Raw genomic sequence first — 21,175 nt, 5'->3', positions numbered from 1 at the left:
CAGCACTAGTTTCACGTGAAACTAGTTTTTCTTGACCTAAATGCAAGAAAAACAACAAAAGAAAAAGGTGAAGACGCACACTAAAGAAATGCAAATGTGAGTCTCCATCTTCAAGAGGGAAAAAAAAAAAAAACAGGTGAAAAGTTGAAGGCACTCCCTCGCGGCGTTTGTTTCCTGTGCTGAACAATTAGGTAATTAGGTTTAACTTCAGGTCCGGCACGTTTTAATCAAATAAACCATGGCCTAACTACACCCGATTACTCATTGTAGAGGATTTGCATCAACTTTCTGTCTTGTAATGAAAAATGGAAGCACACAAAACACTACAAAAACAGACACACACACACGTGCACACATTCACATCACTGACTTCATACACACTGTAAATGCATCCGGTTCAAGGTTCACTGAAAACAGGGCTGCGGGTGATATTTGAGAGCTAGCCGTTTGTCCTTCAGACGCTCTAAATCCGGCTAAATCCAGAAGCTGGACCTCTCCAGCGTACCTCTCTCCAGCAGCTGGTGTTGCTCTGGCGCGCTCTGCTGGCTGCTGGGCCTCGAGTCTCTGCCGGAGCGCTCTCTGTGCGGCGGCGGCGGCGGGTGAAGAGGACGTCGCTCGGCGGGCGGGAGACTCCGGTGCAGACGTGGAGGGGGAAGAGGTCTCTGCTGCTGCTGCTGCTGCTGATGCTGTTGTCTGGGAGGCGCGGCGCTTCGTACCAGAGGTTCAGTGTAGAGCGACGGAGGTGCGTTGCTGCGTCTCGGCGGTTCGGAATAGCGAGAGGGGGCGGCGATCTCAGTAGGCCGGACCACGTTGATCTACACAAAAACAGACGGTACTTTAATTCTCTTCAAATGAAGTGTCTAATTATAAACACGTCCTTTACATTCACAACCAAAGCCCTGCAACCAAAGAGACAACAAAATTAGGTAAATCCGGATTAAGGAAATGCCGAGCTAATAACACAAAACCGGCTGAGTTTTTTGCTCACAAACTCCTATGTCATGTATATTTCTACAACGCTGTCAATCAAAATGTGGTTCCAACTTTCAGACTGTTCCAAATCATAGCGGGGCCCCGCCCACTGCTCCATTGACTCCCAGAGATGACGAGCTTCCCCGGAAGTGGTGTTTTTTGTTGCATTTATCCAATCGTCTTCTCGCTCAAAACCTATATTGTGTGAGCAACTGAATCTGAGCTTCTACTGGTTTTACGAGAAGAAACTAGCGTCGGATGAGCCGCGATAAACGGCTCGCTCTGAACGAACAAAGTCATAGAGTGTAGCTAGGGATGGGGCCGATCCGATCCAGTATCCTGTTCCGATACAGACGTAATTGACGGATCGGATATTTCCGATACAACTGTAGAAATGTCCGATCCGATCCGTCTGTGCATTAATGTCTACTGAAATGTCTCTGATAACGGACTGCAAAAACATGGAATGGATTTCCCAAACTGAGGCGTGTCTCAATGAGACGCGGAGTAATGATGCACGACTCCATTCGGGAAATCCACTCCACAGTTTACAGCACAGCTAGCAGGCGAGCCTGATTGACCAGGAAGTTCAGCTCTGCTGCAGCCGGCATAATCACAGCCGTCACCGCTTTAAAACGCGAAGTGAAAAAAAGTGGATCGGTGCATCCCTAAGTGTAGCTCGAGCTCTAGCCGACTTTACGTCAAGAAATGTAAATACAATGGACACAGAGAACATGCAGTGGTTTCTTGAAAAGACAAAATGTCTGGTGGTTTCCTGAATTCCAGGAGAGTGAACAGAAGGAAAGCTTGTAGAAGCTGAAAGCTAAAAACTTAAGCGCAGTCGAACCTTTGGTGTGAACGTGGGCTCATTTCATGGTAAACTAGAGCCCCAACAGGAACTTTGCTAAATGCTAAATGGTCTGTATTTATATAGCGGCCCTTTCTAGCCTTGATGACCACACGAAGCTGCTTTAGCAAAGCGGGGGTTCAGTGTCTTGTCCACGGACACACCGGCATGTAGGTTAGCGGAGCCGAAAACCAACAAGTTTAAAAAGGACTCACTCTTAGATCTCTTGTTGCTGCACACAGGAAGTGATTATTTCTTATGTCAACACAGACGGAGGCAACAGCAACATTGTGCTGGTGAAGGTTGGAAGTTTGACTGTAAACACGACAAAGTGAATTCTACTGCTCAACAAAACCCTGTCAGTTTGCCTCGCCCCTGTTACGCATATAAAAGTATTGTCTGTTTACTGAAACCAGAGGCAATAATGACGACATCATCAACAAAAGAGCCAAACCATTTCCATATTTAAAAGCCGGCTCAGCGTCTCACCGCTCTGCCGTAGTCTTTGGGTGTTTTCCTGTTGGCGCAGCAGGGCAGACGCAGGAATCTGACGCAGACGGCAAAGCACTGGCCACAAAACACCGTCTGGACGACGCAGGTCACGATCAGAGGAAGCCACAGGATCAGAGTGGTGCTCTGAGGAGAGACAGGTGTGTTAGTCAGCAGCAGCAGCAGCAGCAGCAGCAGCAGCAGCAGCAGCGGCAGCAGCAGCAGCGGCAGCAGCAGCAGCGGCAGCAGCAGCAGCAGCAGCAGCAACCATCCAAAACACAATTTAAAGGCAAGAGCACTCCACGGCCTCACGCAGATGGAGATACGAGAGTGGGTAATGACGCGATGCAGAACCATATTCTTCTGTAGTGATGCAATAAACACAGCAGGGAACATGGCGAGCAGCAGTGTACCAGAGTAACAAAAAAAAGTGCTCCGGGGGAATTCACAAGGAAACATCATAAAGCTGCCTTTGATCGCTGTGGGGAACCTGGGGTGAGAACAGGCAAAGACGAGCAACAACAGGGAGAGGATTTCAAAAGACCCTGAGAGGAGGCAGGAGGTGCAGCAGGGGCAGAAAACCAGCACATGAGGCGAGGATAGAAGATGGAGTGATGGGAAACCACCAGGCAACGGACGCTCGGCTTTAATATATGTGTTAATTTGACGTTCCCTGGAGTAGGAATCACAACAATGACGTTAAATCTCATAAATTCAACATTCAACAGCAGTTCATGTGTATTTAATTTGCATTATTATAATGCATGGATGTACTTGAAAGCAGATACGAGGACAATCGTGGGTATCTTCAGATTGATTTTTGGCTGATTTGAACAGATTATCTGGCCAAATAATCCCGTTAACTTGTGTGTGGGGTTTTAACAGACATCAGAGTCTGTTAAAAAGGTGACATATGTAAGAATGTGGCCAAAAGCGGTTACTACACTCAAATTCAAAACACAGAGGTCTTTTAGGTTTCGTTTTTTGACGCAACTGGCAACCCGTGGTTGCTCGGCAGCTGAGACTCTACTGACTGCAATGATTGGTAGACGGCGGTAGGTGGCGCCACATGACGCCAAAACATCGTACATCTTACAAACAGCATTTTTTTAATGCAAATATTTTGTCTGTACTGTTGTTGTTGGTGAGTTCAGTTTGTTATATGAACATTATTCCTGAGTCTCTGTGACATATTAGGAGGATTATATGGCCGGTTGCTATAGATTTATTACATAATGCACCTTTAAGTATTAAGCATGTTTGATATTATACTTTTGTTCAGCATCAAGAAGAATCCAGAGTGTTTATTCTCATTATGAGAACACAACAAGATTTTGTAGCAACTCCCGGCTCAAAGGCGCACAAAAAAAACACCCTAACCCACAAAACAACACACACACACGGTGTTATACACACTGTTTATACTCTAAAGTCACGTGTCGTCGAAAATCGAAAGTTCATTGTGCCTGTGGTCAAAATCGAGTCAGATATGAAAACCCTCACGTTCAAATTCCACCTTTTCACACACACTGTACACACACACACACACACACAGTTACACTCACATAGATACGCGTGGGGTCAAAAGGGCACTCGTTGGTGATGCTGGAGTAGCCAATGGCGTCGGGGAAGCGGCAGTGAGTCAGGAGGCTCCGCCCACCGTGGATGATGGCCCTCACCACCGACACGACGAGTCCGACGGCCGACGCTGCGGCCATGAGCGCCGCGATCAAACTGACCACGAAAAGAGTCCACGTCTGCGAGAAAGAGCGAGGAAAGAAAGACAATCTAACAATTTGTTCATGAGGAAACGGGGATTATCGCTGAAGTGCAACAGAACATTTGTTAAATTCACTATGAACTCGTACTTTAAGTTTGCGGTTAGTCTCCATAAAACCAACCAGCAACAAGTCTGATAATTACTTTATTATTCTTACATTGGTCACACAATATAAAAAAAAAACTTAAATATACGACTTAACCGTTTGATTTAAAGATATTTATCTTAAAAAGGTCGATCTCCTAACATAAAGGAGAGTTTATTGGCACATAGTGAATATACTGTACTACCTGCACTCTAGGTATACTTGTATACAAGTAGAGCTGAAACGATTAATCGATTATTAATCGATTACTAAATTAATCGCCAACTATTTTGATAATCGATAATCGATTTGAAGCATTTTTTCATTATTAAAACAAGATTTCTGATTGTTTCAGCTTCTTAAATGTGAATATTTTCTTGGTTTCTTTGCTCCACATGAACAAAGAAATCATTAAAACTGAATCGCTTTGGTTTGTGGACAAAACGAAGACATTCGAGAACATCAGAATTTCCAGGTTTGACGAACACTGATCAACGTTTTTTTAACATTTTCTGCCATTTTACGGACCAAACGATTCATCGAGAAAATAATCGACAGATTAATCGATTAGGAAAATAATTGTTAGTTGCAGCTCTATATACAAGTGTGCATAATCAACTTTATATTAAAAATTGCCTTACAATAAGGATCTTGCTTTATAGAGTTCTTTGAAAGGAAAGAGTGAACTATTTAAATTTGACTTCTCTTCATGACGCAGCGGGACTTGGATGTGACTTTAACCGAGCCTTAACTAAACTCTCTGCATGTGAAAGCTATCAGTGATTCATGATTCGCGATAAAACGCTAAAGCCATTGTTTACGGAGTTTACAGAAGGCGAGACGTGGACACAGAAAGTCCACATAACGTGGCCTCGTTGTGATGATTGGGCATTTAATCGAAACCCGATAACGGTAGAAAAAGCCAAGCTTTTCCCAGAGATTAGCAGCTCCGGCCCAACAGTATTAATAATAATACAAAAGGAGGAATGTTGTGCATGAAAGAAGGCCACAAAGAGACAGATGAGGAGGTGAACCTGCAGCTCGTCTGCCCTGCCCTGCCCGATCCTCAGCTGCTCGCGGCAACAAAAGCCAAACTGGGAGTGGTTTTTGGCTGCTAACTCGTTCAGATCACTGCCTCGTCAGTCTCGTCTGAGAAGAAGGTGACAGCTGACTGAATAAACAGAGGGAAAGCCATGCTACGTGACTGGTATCAGGGAGGCGTAAAGACAAGAGACTGGAGGCTCGTTATGTCCTTGTGATGAGACTAATAAAGCAAATTGGGTGTAAGGTAAAGAGAAAACGAGTGCATGTGCGGGTAAACGGGTTACAAATAGATATAAGAGAGTACGCATACGAACCAGAATTCTGCTCCTCTTGTTTTTAGACAGGACGATGGCCACGATGCCGACAACTATTCCCTACAGAGACAACAAAACAGTATTCAATACGCAGCTGAGAGAGCAATGACAGATATATATAATACAAAACAAACAACAAAAGAATTCAGAGAAATTCAACCATTAGCACATTCAGAGGCAGAGTCACACCACGGCGTCTGTCAACAGCTGCCGATCACAAGCATTTCAAATATGTATCCGTGTGGCTTTTTAAAAAGTTGTTTTTGTCAAGTCTGACACAGTCGCGACGGGAAAAGAGACTTGAGTTTGATTCATGAGTCTGAAATACAAATATAGATCACATATTCTTTTAAATATAGCTTTTCAGGAGGTTTAATACTGTACAAAAGATAGAAATGCATCGACGTGGACCAGTGCGTCACCAGACTGGAGACACGAACATGTGAAGTTATGAGTTGGTTAAACAGAGCAGCTTTGTTGTTATTTCTTCACTGCATCCTCATACTTGTACCTGGAGACTTAAACGGGTGTTTCTGAAATGCTTACATTATATTTTTATCAAAAGCTTGATCACTGAGGTGACACACAGATCTATGTCCAATAATACTTTTATTTTACATCTTTGTTTACTACATATATATATATATATATATAGTCCCAGAGATTGTTTTCAATGCTCTGTTAATCAGTTTGAGGATTGTTTTCATTATTAAATCGGATTTTTCAGCTTCTTAAATGTGAATATGTTCAAAGAAATCATTAAAAGTCAACATGTTTGGTTTGTGGACAAATCATTTGAGAACATCATACTTTCCAGGTTTGAAAAACAACATTTTCTGACATTTTCCTGTATTTCAAATCTAACTCATAACCAGGCATTTAACTGAGGCACCTGGCATGTGTGTGTGTGTGACAAATTCACTTAATTGGATACGTCAAAAATGTTTGTTCTTGGCGCCTGAGCAAACACAGCGACGAGCGGGTGGTGGTTTCTCACATTCATACATCCTCAAACAAACAAACACAAATTAAACAGAGGATCGACCTGCTGTTGTATGACATGTATAATATTTGAAGGTCAACAGTGATTCCAAATTTAATTTAAATAAAAAATGAATGAATCACTACTCAAAAAAAAAAAAAAAGTATCATAGCACATGTATTTGAATCGCTCTCTTAAATGACAATGTTGCCTAAATTATTCTATTTCTTCATCATTTAATGATTCATTCTATGAATTCCTGTGGTGCAGACACAGACTCACGATGGCAAAACCTCAGGCGTGTTTATAAAGCGTCGTCACAGACTCACCACCAGGCCACAGGTGAGCGCCACCACGTTGGAGATGGCGTACTCCATGGCCCGCGCCTGCTTGTGCAGGTTGATGTGTCGGAGCACCACGCCGTGCACCAGGGCTCCCAGCAGGAAGTTGACGTGGCCGACGAGGACCATGCACAGGCCCATCTTCATCAGGGCCTTGGGCTCCTCCAGCCTGGAACAACACACTCCTGATAAGAGCAGGAGGCAAGAGGAGAAGGTGCAGTGGGGTTTCAGGGGGAGTTTCGTCATCACGTTGCATCGATCAGAGATGAAGAAGAGAGCGGTCACAAAGATGTCACCTGCATTAATGATTAGCTGCTGAGCACATAACTACAATACGGGCGGCGCAAACTGGAAAAAATGAGGTTGAAACAAAAAACGTGTTTTACTGACCACAACTCATCTCATTAATGAGGCAAAACCAACACTAAAATCCCAATTATTGGCGAGATCTGAGCTAAATTTGACCTGTTCATACATATCTTTAGTGATAACTTAAGGGGTTTAAAGTTCTATTATTTCCTCAACTTGTGACGGGTTAAAGTTGGAGGAAAATACTTCCTCATAGTAACTCTCTTGTCTGTGCCAAACTTAAGTTGACTGCAAATGGGATAGTGATGTGAAACGACACTTTTAATAGACACGCAAAACTTTTAAAACGAGACATTTCATTGTCTTTAAAGGTTTATAGAACGTTTTGTTTTCTTCAGTTTGACAGATATCGCGATGTATCTTGCGAGACACAGCGATACTCACAGAATAGTATCGTGATATTATCATTGGCGTATCGTATTGTGAGGTACGCCTAGAAAATGGTATGTGAAAACGTAATAAAATAAAAGCAAATAAGAAGATAAATAAAATAAAGTGTGAGACAACGAATTCACCCAATTTTACGCGAGGAATTCAGTTCATTCTTTTTACTTGGTCAAACAAACCTGACTCACACATATAATTTTATGGGTGGTTAATATTTCATAGACGATAATGGAAATAAACCAAAGTGTTATTTTAAAAATGGGGGTCAATAAGTTTTTATGAAGGTTGTATAAAAGTTACATAAGGGGAACACCCTGGGAACCTTTAGAGAACGTTCTCTAAAAGTTATATGAAGGTTGAGACAAATTGGGAACCAACTGTGCAACCAAAGACTAACGTTAGGAATACCACATCAACCAAAGAACCTGAGGAACGTTCTGGAAACTGAACATTGTTAGCTTAAACAGTGTGGTACAAAGTGATGATAGTGCTAAAAGAGTGATAGTTTATACATGATATCAATATTTATTAACAATAAACAAACAAACGTCTTGTTATTGTTAAGCACCAAATACTAACGTTAGGAAAACCACATCGACCAAAGAAACTGGGGAACGTTCTGGAAACTGAACATTGTTAGCTTAAACAGTGTGGTACAAAGTGATGTTGGTGCTAAAAAAGTGAGAATTTACACATTATATCAATATTAAGTAAACTATCAGGACCAATAATCAAACAAACGTGTTGTTATTGTTAAGCACCGTCACTTTGACCGTCAAATATGCACAAAAAACGGTTTAAATCACCAAAAAACACCAAAGGAGTGAGCACGAGCTCATCATCATCATCTCCACAGTGCTGGTGGCTCGTGAGCCTCAGCGCGCGCTACCACACCCGAACAAACAAACAAATCAACAACAAAAAAACAAACAAACTGTGACACAAACACAGGTGCACGGGTTTTCACACATGAATTAAAGTGCTCAGGTGAGTCGGTTACCTGTGCCAGGCATGGCTGTCAAGTCACCATCCGTTTAAAGTCCACGGTTCGTGTCTTCAGCGTGGACTTTCTTTCTCCTCCGAGCTTGATAAACCTGTCAGTCACACACGCACACATACACACAGGTGCCAAAAGCACTTCCGCTCACACACTTCAAAATAAAATATTGATGGTGATGGTGAGCTTTGGAAAAATCATACTGTAACCACACAGCTGGTAGCATTAATAAACTAACAACATATACGTTAGGAAATTACATTATTACAATAAACGCGTTCGAGTTTTCGGCCTAAATGTCACTGTTTACAATGTGGGTCATTTGATGCTTTTATTTTGAAACCAAGACTGGATAATTGGCTTTGTTCGTGTTGCTGACTTCCGCGTTTATTTCCGGGTTGTGGGCACCCGAGGCACACTACGGCGACCGAGCTTCAGCCTCCTCTCCGTTAATAAGTTTGAAAACAAATGCTAATGAGCGACGAATACATAACCAAAACCTGCTTTGTCATAATATTAAAAACATGTTTTTAACACATTTCTCATAAAGTTTTCATGTCGTACGGTTCCCTGAGAGTAGCGCCGTTCCCGAGACGCCACATGACCGCGCTTGGCTGTGCTGCTCGTACACAGCTGTGACGTCACTCTGGGAAATAAGATTTTTCTGGGCTTTTTAATTACCTCTAGGAAATTAAAAATATAGAATATAAAGATCTATAAAAGCCCGCGTCCGTGTCTCGAGGTGTCCTGTGGACACTTTTACATGCGTCTCTTTTACTATTGCAGTCAACGGGAAAATTGCTTTTTGGGCCCCATGAGTATTTTTTGTTGCAGTACCCAGAGTGGCCACCAGGACAAACGTGTCTTCAATGCAGAGGGGACGGTGCTCCATCCAGTTCTTGTGTGAACGAGAGAACGAGCCGTCCGCGAAAGGCATGATGGGAGTACGCCAATGACGTGCGACAGAGGATTTCATGAATACCGACGTCACGTTAGCTTCGTCTTTAAACGGTGGATTTGTAAATAAATGATAGTGAATACAGTGAGCTGAAAAGTATAATGACGTTATTAACGATTAACATTATATATTTAATGTTTTATTTGTTACAGGAAAATTTTTGTATTTGCCTGATTTACCTTTAATAAATCAAATCAAATGTTGATTTTCTGTTCACACAAAACTCAGGGTCTCTTTGCTATGCTTGTATTTTTGTTTAAATTTCAATGTTCAAATTCGTAACGGTTTTAGGATAGGTGGCTAACAAACAAAGCGAACGTATTGTTATAATAACTATTACGGTGAATGTCACGATCATAAAATATTAAAATAAACCTGCAGACTCTAACATGACCATACTATTGGGAACAATAATGTGTTAAAAGTAGTTTTATAACTGCAGATTATTTCACTCGATATAATTCACATGTTCATCACATTTAACAGCAACTTTATGGTCAGATAGATAAATGAATGTGTTCTTCACATTTATTTGCAAATATGATTACACACACGGCATAGAACAATGTATACCAATACAATACAACATTGTAACATAAAAACTTTTGACTTAAAGGGACACTGTGTAGTCTGTATGACCCAAAATCCACTCTTTTATACATATTATGTGCTCCTGCATTGTCTAGTCGCTGTATGTTGCCACGACGCCATGTTTCTACCGGAGCCTGTATAGACAAACGCGAGAGAACAAATCATGATCACGAGGAGAAGGATCACTGATCACTGCCGACAACAAAATCTGACAAAGTCCATGGTATTCGTGTTCAAGTGAACGCCGGTACACACATCCAAACACTGACAAAACCACCCAGATGTAGCGGAGCTGTCTCGTGGCTGTTTGCCGGGTGCTTCGAGAGCGTTTGAACCCGTCATGCAGCTCTGCGTGGCGGGCGTGCTCTTTCTAAATCGTCACTTATTTTCTGACACTTATTAGTGTTCAAAGCTCAACAGTACTTTGGATGCGTATCACACCAACATATTCCAACACAATTAGACATTGTAACGTGCTTATTTGCGAAAATATACTACAGCAAAATGTTCCTCGGTAGATGTAGCCGCCATCTTTGTTGAGAAATATCATGGGTAAAAAGCATCATGGGTAATTTCATCTTCCACTTCTTTTTAAGCCCGCATCAGAGCTCACTACATTTTGAGGGTTGATTATAAGGGGGAAATCGCATTTCCCCTTGCTCCACCCTACATGTGAAAACGCAAAATGTAGGGTTAGGGGAAAAATATATAATGGGACAGGGCCTTAGACTCTAAACGGCTAATTTCTCACCTCAAATTATCTTACAAACTGTGTTCCGTGACACAGAAAAGTGAGTAACGGCCACGGTTTCAATGTTATTCCACTTCCACAGTCTTTCTCTCTTGGACGCCATTGCTCACTGTAGCCAAAAGCACAACAACCTTGCGTAGCGACCCCTACTGATCGGGCGGGAAATTGCAGTGCGCGTCAGAAGTATGAAGGCTCGAGGGGTCGCCGTGGTTACGCAGTCGGATAACGCATTACGCAGTCTGAGAAGTATAATGTGGCCTTTAGTCCGTCACATGATGTTTGTCCCTGATCTGCTGAAGCTGCGTCAGGATGAAGATCATCTTCACTTCCACTCCGACTCCCACCTGTTGAGAGAAGACGAAAGAGGAGAAGAGTCAGAGTCACAGCAGAGACTTTAGTCCAGTTCAGAGCTGTAGTCTGGACTCTACTGACCTCACAGTCTCCAGTCTGTAGTCTGGACTCTGCACAAGATCACACAGAGGCTTCAGTCCTGAATCCTGCAGATAGTTGTTGCTCAGGTCCAGTTCTCTCAGGTGGGAGGAGCTGGACTTCAGAGCTGAGGCCAGAGAAGAACAGCTGATCTCTGACAAACTGCACTCACTCATCCTGAAGAAAGAATAAAAGATGAGACTTTAGACAACGACTGTGTGTGAGTGTGTGTGTGTGTGTGTGAGAGGGGGAGAGAGAGAGTGTGTGTGTGTGTGTGTGAGAGGGGGAGAGAGAGTGTGTGTGTGTGTTTCTTTTCAAAATAAAATTCTGAAAATCCACGGCGGACACTCAATATTAGATATCGTATAAAATATCAAATCTGACGGCAGATAATGTGATATACGATAATATCAAATATCTAAAGGCTAGTTTAATGTTAATGAAATGAAAGTTTAAAAAAAACAACAGCAGCTTCAGTCAGTGAACTCACTTCAGAGTCTCCAGTCTACAATGTGGACTCTCCAGTCCAGAACACAGCTGCTTCACTCCTGAATCCTGCAGATAGTTCTTACTCAGGTACAGTTCTTTCAGGTGGGAGGTGCCGGACTTCAGAACTGAGGCCAGAGAAGAACAGCTGATCTCTGACAAACTGCACTCACTCATCCTGAATCAAGAATAAAAGATGAGACTTTAGACAACGACTGAATGTGAGTGTGTGTGTGGGAGGGGGATAGGGCTGAACGATATATCGCATTTGCGATAATATCGCGATATGATCAAGTGCAATTTTCTAACCGCAAAGGCTGCCACGTGACATGCGCGTGTAAAACACGTGATATAAATATAATGAACGAGATCGTCTAACCACAGACGCTGCACTCTGGTCACATGCAGGCTCCCTGCGCTCTCACATGCGCGCGTTGCGGAGGACGAGTCACGGCCCGTTTTTGTGAATGGAATAGGTGAGGGCGGGTCGGTAAGGCGACTATGGAGCTTTCGGCCGCTGCCCGAACAGCTGTTCAGTGACTGTGCGTGTCCAAGCGTGTGTGTGTGCGCTAATGTTAAGAACGGGGGTGGACACAACAATAAGCCGTCTACACGATTGAAGACGGCATCTCACCCAGTCAAGATCCTGCTCTCTGGTGGACACAACAAGCGCAGGTTCAAAAACCTGAGTCGTCTGGAGAAACACCTGTGAGACACACCTGTGCCAGCGGAGAGTTTCTCTCTGCTCCGCTTTTTTTTTGACCCTCATTTTTATTATCGCTGTTTTGATGTTCAATAATGGACCGTTTTTGAGCCTAAAACGACGTAGTACACTGTAGAATAGTTAGTTTCCACCCTCGCATTGCTGTGGTTGCTGCTGCTGTTAAAAATGTTTTAAAAAAAAATGTCTGAAATTCCCATCCCTAATTACGCCATATGAACGCACTTCAAAACGGGTTGTGTGTATATTTTATTTATTTATTTATTATTTATTATTTATTATTATTATTATTATTATTATTATTATTATTATTATTATTATTATTATCATTATTATTATTATTATATTTAATGGCTGTCTAGCAGTTCACAGATGTCAAAAAACTGAGTGTGGTAAAGCCACATATTTTTATATATATATGTATATATCTGCAATCTGCACTTTGTGTGACTTGTGACTGACTTTCATTTTAACACCAGGGTTCCTTGTCAGCACTTTATGTTCAGATGTTTGTAAATTCCAAATATGCTATTGTGATTGAAGTAGTTAAATAAAAATCATCTATTCATGCATCACCTCATGTCATCATAACAGAGGTCTGTCTTCCAGGAAAGAACAGTTTATTTTTAATGTAATATAGTATTGGCCATACTTATGATGTATTGCTTGTCTTTGTTTAATAATACAGAAGATTAAGACCTTAAAAAAAAATCGCATCGCAATCGCAATATTGGCACGAAAAATCGCAATTCGATTATTTTCCATAATCGTTCAGCCCTAGTAGCGACCCCTACTGATCGGGCGGGAAATTGCAGTGCGCGTCAGAAGTATGAAGGCTCGAGGGGTCTCTGTGGTTACGCAGTCGGATAACGCATTACGCAGTCGGAGAAGTATAATGTGGCCTTTAGGTGAAAAACCTTTGTCCGTCACATGATGTTTGTCCCTGATCTGCTGAAGCTGCGGGACTTAGGATGAAGATCAGCTTCACTTCCACTCCGACTCCCACCTGTTGAGAGAAGACGAAAGAGGAGAAGAGTCAGAGTCACAGCAGTGAGTCTGTGAAGCAGCAGAGACTTCAGTCCAGGTCAGAGCTGTAGTCTGGACTCTACTGACCTCACAGTCTCCAGTCTGTAGTCTGGACTCTGCACAAGATCACACAGAGGCTTCAGTCCTGAATCCTGCAGATAGTTGTTGCTCAGGTCCAGTTCTCTCAGGTGGGAGGAGCTGGACTTCAGAGCTGAGGCCAGAGAAGAACAGCTGATCTCTGTCAAACTGCACTCACTCATCCTGAATCAAGAATAAAAGATGAGACTTTAGACAACGACTGTGTGTGAGTGTGTGTGTGTGTGTGTGAGAGGGGGAGAGAGAGAGTGTGTGTGTGTGTGTGTGAGAGGGGGAGAGAGAGTGTGTGTGTGTGTTTCTTTTCAAAATAAAATTCTGAAAATCCACGGCGGACACTCAATATTAGATATCGTATAAAATATCAAATCTGACGGCAGATATTGTGATATACGATAATATCAAATATCTAAAGGCTAGTTTAATGTTAATGAAATGAAAGTTTAAAAAAAACAACAGCAGCTTCAGTCAGTGAACTCACTTCAGATTCTCCAGTCTACAATGTGGACTCTCCAGTCCAGAACACAGCAGCTTCACTCCTGAATCCTCCAGATAGTTCTTACTCAGGTCCAGTTCTCTCAGGTGGGAGGAGCTGGACTTCAGAACTGAGGCCAGAGAAGAACAGCTGATCTCTGACAAACTGCACTCACTCATCCTGAATCAAGAATAAAAGATGAGACTTTAGACAACGACTGTGTGTGAGTGTGTGTGTGGGAGGGGGAGAGAGAGTGTGTGTGTGCGTTTCTTTTCAAAATAAAATTCTGAAAATCCACGGCGGACACTCAATATTAGATATTGTAAAAAAAAATATCATATCTGATGGCAAATATTGTGATATGCGATAATATCAAATATCTAAAGGCTAGTTTAATGTTGATGAAATGAAAGTTTAAAAAAAAAAACCAGCAGCTTCAGTCAGTGAACTCACCACAGATTCTCCAGTCTACAATGTGGACTCTCCAGTCCAGAACACAGCTGCTTCACTCCTGAATCCTTCAGATAGTTGTTACTCAGGTCCAGTTCTCTCAGGTGGGAGGAGTTTGACTTCAGAACTGAGGCCAGAGAAGAACAGCTGATCTCTGACAAACTGCACTCACTCAACCTGAATAAAGAATAAAAGATGAGACTTAAGACAACGACTGTGTGTGTGTGTGAATCAAATGAGTTTAATGTAAATTAAATGAAATTTTAAAAAAACAACAACAACAACAGCAGCTTCAGTCAGTGAACTCACTTCAGAGCCTTCAGTCTACAATGTGGACTCTCCAGTCCAGAACACAGCTGCTTCACTCCTGAATCCTTCAGTTCCTTGTTCCAACTCAGGTCCAGTTCTCTCAGGTGTGAGGGGTTGGACTTCAGAGCTGAGACCACAGAAGAACAGCTGATCTCTGACAATCTGCAGAACCTCAACCTGAATAAAGAATAAAAGATGAGAAGTTGCTGCTTGAAAGCAGTCCGTGTTTGATCATGTGTTCAGAGCTGAGACCACGACTTCACACCGAGTCCCTGAGAGTTGACAATAATCCAGTCTGTGATTATAGAAAAATATCACACGATGACATTTTCATCAACATCTTCTCATGTTTCTCAAAGTCACATGAAGAGAAAGTTAACAATAAATGACAAAATAAAGACGTTCAAAGCCAGAATCACAAGCAGCTGGTAAATCTGCATCATTTAAAACATGAACGACAACACAGCTGACTCACAAAGTGAGAAGAATGAGAAGAATATTTGACCGACCACCACTGATCATCATCATGTCTGAACTTACCAGGCCTTCCTGCAGTTCCTCACAGCTGGAATCAGTCTGAGTTTTCCCTGGTCTGATGTTCTGTACTTGTTCACATCCAACTCATCCAGAACCTCCTCAGACATCTGCAGCATGTGGGCCAGAGCCGAGCAGTGGATCTCAGAGAGTTTCTGTTCTCTGTTCTCTGACTTCATGAACTCTTGGATCTCCTGATGCACTGATTGGTCGTTCATCTCTGTCAGACAGTGGAAGATGTTGATGCTTCTGTCAGGTGAGATCTTGTCTGTGTTCATCTCCTTCAGATTATTGATGACTCTCTGGATGATGTGTGGACTGTTCTGAACCTGACCCAGCAGACCTCCTAAGAGTCTCTGGTTGGACTCCAGACAAAGTCCATGAAGGAAGCGGACAAACAGATCCAGGTGACCATTTTCACTTTGAAGTGATTTCTTCATGGCTGCTTTCAGGAACACATGCAGAGAAGAGTAATGATCATCATCACCACCATCTTCTTGTCTGAAGAAGTCCTGCAGTACCTCGGTCTTCCTGTTGTTGAAACAGTGGAACATGTAGACTGCAGCCAGAAACTCCTGAACGCTCAGATGAACAAAGCAGTAGACTGATTTCTGGAAGATCACACTCTCTCTTCTGAAGATCTCTGTACAAACTCCTGAGTAAACCGAGGCCTCTGTCACATCAAGACCACACCGGTCCAGGTCTTCTTGGTAGAACATGATGTCTCCTTCCTGCAGATGTTCAAAGGCCAGCCTCCCCAGCTTCAGAAGAACGTCCCTGTCGGCCTCCATCAGCTCCTGTGGACTCGTCTCACGGCCTTTCTCGTACTTGTTCTTCTTCCTCTTTGTCTGAACCAGCAGGAAGTGTGAGTACAGGTCTGTCAGGGTCTTGGGCAGCTCTCCTCTCTGCTTCTGCTCTGTGGTCAACATGTGCTCCAGAACTGTAGCACTGATCCAGCAGAAGACTGGGATATGACACATGATGTGGAGGCTCCTGGACGTCTTGATGTGTGAGATGATTCTTCTGGACAGATCTTCATCACTGGATCTCTTCCTGAAGTACTCGACCTTCTGGTCGTCAGTGAAGCCTCGTACTTCTGTTACCCTGTCAACAAATGTAGGAGGGATCTGATTGGCCGCTGCAGGTCGAGAAGTTATCCAGATGAGAGCTGAGGGAAGCAGGTTCCCCTGGATGAGGTTGGTCAGCAGCACGTTGACTGATGACCTGTGTGTGACGTCAGAAACCAGCGTCCTGCTGTTGAAGTCCAGTGAGAGTCTGCTTTCATCCAGGCCGTCAAAGATGAACAAAGGTTTACAGACAGCGAGCTTCTCTGCTCTGATCTTCTCTAATGTTGGATGGAAAACATGGAGCAGAGTGAGAAGACTGTGCTGCTGATCTCTGATCAGGTTCAGCTCCCTGAACGAAAGCAGAATCAGCAGATTCACATCCTGGTTTTCCAAACCCTCGGCCCAGTCCAGAGTGAACTTCTGCACCGAGAAGGTTTTTCCAACACCAGCGACGCCGTTGGTCAGGACCACTCTGATGCGCCCCTGCTGGTCAGGTAAGGCTTTAAAGATGTCACAGCACTTGATGGGAGTGTCCTGGACCCTCTTCTTCTTGGAGGTGGTCTCCAGCTGCATCACCTCATGCTGAGTATTGACCTCTTCACTCAGTCCCTCTGTGATGTAGAGCTCAGTGAAGATCCTGTTCAGGAGGGTTCTACTTCCTCTTCCTTCAATTCCTTCAGTCACACGTTCAAATCTCCTCCTCATACTGATCTTATGTTCATCTAGAACCTCCTGCAGACCAACATCTGCTGAAAGACAAGAGTGAAGAAAGAATTTGAGCAGCTGAGGATTATTTTCATGTTTTTCTGTGACGTTGTTTTATGTTGTCAACTTAAAAACTACAGTCATTTTCACAGCAATGACTTAAATAACTTTACTGTGAAAGACGGAATCATTCTAGAATAACTGTGATGATTGTGAAGGAAAGATAATCATCTGCATACAAGGGAACAAGAATGATAGCATGATATGAAAGAATGATAGAAAATGAGGGTAAACCTTAATTTCTTCAACCTACAGGGGGCAGCAGAGAGTTAAACCCCAGCATCTTCATGATCACATGAGTAACATTTATAACTTTTAAACACTTTTCTACTGTTTTTCCATTCCAAAAATCTGCTTGTGCTGATGGGAGCTGCTCTCCTTACGAGTCTTACCCTGTGGTCCACGTCCTGTCCTGGGTCTTTGTCCACACTGAGGACAGCAGGAGTCTCCTGGTGGACCAGACTGGTCCCAGTATGAGGAGATGTAGCCTCTGATGGAGACTGGATCCTTCAGGACGTCCTGACACAGAGGACAGCAGGACGTCTGCTCATCCACACGAACAGCAAACATGTCTCTGTGAAGACATTTCTTTATTAGTTACATGTCAGGGACAGGTGGACATGTCTCAGTAAAGACATTTCTTTATTAAAACACATGTCAGAGACAGGTGGACATGTCTCTGTAAAGACATTACTGTATTACTAACATGTCAAGGACAGGTGGACATGTCTCAGTAAAGACATTTCTTTATTACTAACATGTCAGGGACAGGTGGACATGTCTCTGTAAAGACATTACTGTATTACTAACATGTCAGAGACAGGTGAACATGCGTCTGTGAAGACATTACTGTATTACTAACATGTCAGGGACAGGTGGACATGTCTCTGTGAAGACATTACTGTATTACTAACATGTCAGGGACAGGTGGACATGTCTCTGTAAAGACATTACTGTATTACTAACATGTCAGGGACAGGTGGACATGTCTCTGTAAAGACATTACTGTATTACTAACATGTCAGGGACAGGTGGACATGTCTCTGTAAAGACATTACTGTATTACTAACATGTCAGAGACAGGTGAACATGCGTCTGTGAAGACATTACTGTATTACTAACATGTCAGGGACAGGTGGACATGTCTCTGTAAAGACATTACTGTATTACTAACATGTCAGGGACAGGTGGACATGTCTCAGTAAAGACATTACTGTATTACTAACATGTCAGGGACAGGTGGACATGTGTGTGGCTGAGACTGACAGTGAATGAAAACCCTTGTTTGTTGACTCAAGCTCAGTGACTGGGGACACGAGACAAACTTGTCCTCCGATCTGAGACACTTCATTGAATTACAGTTGTGTGTGTGTGTCTTTGTGAGGACACAGAGGTTTGGTTGTGAACCTACACTTTTATGAATCTGACTCCTTCACAGGACAAACTGTCTCTTACTTTGTCTCTGAGGCTCCAGGTTCATGACTGAAGTTTATATATCGTCCCATAGACCGGTCACTCTTCACAGACAGACAGCTGGGTCCTGGAGTCTCTGTTCTCTGTCTCTTCTTGTTAACTCTGCAAACACAAACAGGGTTTTATACATTTTAAGGTTAGCCGATGCTTTCGTGTTTGTTCAGTGAAAATAAATCTGATGGTCTGTGTTGGTGGACTATGACTTGTTCAGTGCTGCGGTTTCCTACTCACATGAAAATACCTGAACGCAAAACACGAGGCTGTTACTTACACATCAGCAGAAAACAAGGTTATAAAACATTATTTTCACTTATTTTGTTTTTAGCATTTGTGTTTAGCTTACAACCAAGTCTGTTGTTGTTGTCTTGTTCCAAGTTTCCTCAGAATAAAAGTTTTTATGACTTTTATAAACTGTCTCTTACTTTGTCTCTGAGGCTTTGAAGTTTATAAATCGTCCCATAGACGCATCACTCTTCATAGACACACAGCTGGGTCCTGGAGACTCTGCTCTGTCCTCGTCGTCATCCCCACAATCACTCATCATCTGGACTTCAGTCATTTTGAGAGAGAAACAAACACGAAAATATCCAGAGTTATAAAAAGGATCTGGGGCATGAAAGCAGAATTAAGATATCCGGCAAACCTGACAAATGTTACTTTCTGATAGAGAAATGGAGAAGATGTGTGTCGCCAAGCAAACAACAACAACTGATAATGAAGACTTATGAAGACATGAAACACTTGATATATTTAAAAAAAGATCAGAGAAAACGTCTGGCAGATCATTACACACAGGCTGACTGTATAAACCGTCCCAATATAAAGATTTACAGAGCTCATTTGAGCAAAACAACTTGTTTTATACTGTATGTCTGATGTGGACCTGTGTTCAGTCCACGGACTGTGTATTGATTTTGGAGTCTCTGTAATGCAGAATTATTGATTAATATTGGTAGATATTACTGATTAATACAAATAAATAAATCTCCGATTTGACCAATCATGCTGTCTGACTGAGGTTAGGACCTCCTACGTCATTAACATACGGACACAGAAATAAATAAATGTATAAATGTAGGTGAACAGAAATGTAGAAATAAATAAATGTAGGTGAACAGAAATAAATAAATACATAAATGTAGGTGAACAGAAATGTAGAAATAAATATAAAGCATTTATTTATTTCTATATTTATTTATTTATTTATTTGTGTATTTATTTATTTATTTATGCATTTATTTGTGTATTTATTTATTTATTCCTGTATTTATTTATGTATTAATTTATTTATGAATTTATTTATTGATATGTCAGTTATGGTCCTCCATACGTTCGTACCCCTCGCTCCCTCAACTCTGTTTTGAGGGCCAAGGGGAACTCCGACAAAGGGGGGGGGGGGAAGCTAAGGGGTGGAATTGGGATTCAGCCTAAAACGGTCATTTTCTGGTCACATACTTGTACTTTTACTTAAAGTATCACTTTAAGGTACTTCACACGGGACCGTACCTATGTTCCCCGGGTCCTATGTTCCCCGCTTTGTATGTGACCGGGGAACATAGGATCCTTTCTCTAACCCTAATCCTAACCCTACCCTTTTTCAAAAAAAGGGTCCTATGTTCCCCTGTCACATACAGAGTGGACCTTTTTTTGGGAAAAACGGGGAACATAGGACCCGGGGAACATAGGTACGACCCCCTTCACACGCACTAAATCAGTATATAGAATCATATATTATCATTATAATCACGTCAACACTCACCTTTCTGTCTTCGTGCTGCGCAGTTAAAATGGCGAATAGTTTCACTTTCACTTGCTGATTCCACCACATGGATGTATAATATGAACTGGATAGAGCTCCGCCCCCTCTGGCTTGAAGACAATTTTTGCATGGTGGCCACTGTGGGTACTGCAACAAAAAATCCCATGGAGCCCAAAAAGCAATTTTCCCATTGACCGCAATAGTAAAAGAGACGCGTGTAAAAGTGTCCACAGGACACCTCGAGACATGGACACGGGCTTTTATAAATCTTTATATTATGTATTTTTAATTCATGGAGTTTCATGTTTGAAAAACATTCCTAAAGGTCATAAAAAGCACAGACAAATCGTATTTCTCAGAGTGACGTCACAGCTGTGTACGAGCACAGCCAAGCGCGGTCATGTGGCGTCTCGGGAACAGCGCTGCTGTCAGTGAACCGTACGACATGAAAACTTCATGAGAAATGTGAATAAATGAAGACAATGAGGGGTTTTCCGTTAACATTTTTAAAATATTATGACAAAGCAAGTTTTAGTTGTTTATTCATCGCTCATTAACATTTATTTTAAAACGTATTATCGATGTATTAACGAGCTGTTGCGTGGATTCATTGAGGAGAGGAGACTGACATGCTGCACTTTATCACTGTGTTCAGTCCCGGACATCGTGACACTGATGACG

At 42.4% G+C, this 21,175-nt stretch overlaps 2 protein-coding genes across 10 annotated transcripts; both read right to left on the bottom strand.

The window, feature by feature from the left end:
* Window positions 1-473: 473 nt before the first annotated feature.
* tmem54b (transmembrane protein 54b) lies at window positions 474-8,691 on the bottom strand (the record flags this gene model as incomplete). Its single annotated transcript, XM_083899609.1, has 6 exons — window positions 8,611-8,691; window positions 6,843-7,039; window positions 5,532-5,591; window positions 3,874-4,065; window positions 2,309-2,455; window positions 474-815 (listed from the first exon to the last, which is right to left on the bottom strand). The coding sequence occupies exons 1-6, from the start codon at window positions 8,621-8,623 to the stop codon at window positions 474-476; spliced, it is 951 nt and encodes a 316-aa protein (XP_083755735.1). The 5' UTR covers window positions 8,624-8,691.
* A 1,388-nt stretch (window positions 8,692-10,079) lies between these two features.
* Window positions 10,080-19,289, bottom strand: LOC310935488 (NLR family CARD domain-containing protein 3-like). 9 transcript variants are annotated; one of them, XM_083899400.1, is made up of 11 exons: window positions 19,158-19,289; window positions 18,718-18,837; window positions 17,655-17,836; window positions 15,437-17,246; window positions 14,897-15,073; window positions 14,591-14,764; window positions 14,144-14,317; window positions 11,827-12,000; window positions 11,340-11,513; window positions 10,908-11,251; window positions 10,080-10,764 (listed from the first exon to the last, which is right to left on the bottom strand). In XM_083899400.1, the coding sequence occupies exons 1-10, from the start codon at window positions 19,277-19,279 to the stop codon at window positions 11,230-11,232; spliced, it is 3,129 nt and encodes a 1,042-aa protein (XP_083755526.1). In that variant the 5' UTR covers window positions 19,280-19,289; the 3' UTR covers window positions 10,080-10,764; window positions 10,908-11,229. The 9 variants fall into 9 exon arrangements, with proteins under 9 accessions (XP_083755526.1, XP_083755528.1, XP_083755527.1 ...); XM_083899402.1 differs by having other exon boundaries at window positions 11,340-11,463; XM_083899401.1 differs by having other exon boundaries at window positions 15,437-17,243.
* Between the last annotated feature and the right edge of the window lie 1,886 nt (window positions 19,290-21,175).

This window comes from Microchirus variegatus (genome assembly GCF_963457635.1).
Source record: "Microchirus variegatus genome assembly, chromosome: 13".
NCBI classification, from domain to species: Eukaryota; Metazoa; Chordata; class Actinopteri; order Pleuronectiformes; family Soleidae; genus Microchirus; species Microchirus variegatus.
Note: the sequence above shows the minus strand (reverse complement) of the source record. Positions and strands in the feature narration are given on the sequence as shown.

Coding starts and splice junctions, on each gene's coding strand:
- LOC310935488 (XM_083899400.1), bottom strand. CDS start 19,279: ATGATGAGTGATTGTGGGGATGACGACGAGGACAGAGCAGAGTCTCCA. Junction 18,838..19,157: donor TTCAAAGCCTCAGAGACAAA/GTAAGAGACAGT, acceptor TTGTGTTTGCAG/AGTTAACAAGAAGAGACAGA. Junction 12,001..14,143: donor TGTAGACTGGAGAATCTGAA/GTGAGTTCACTG, acceptor TTCTTGATTCAG/GATGAGTGAGTGCAGTTTGT.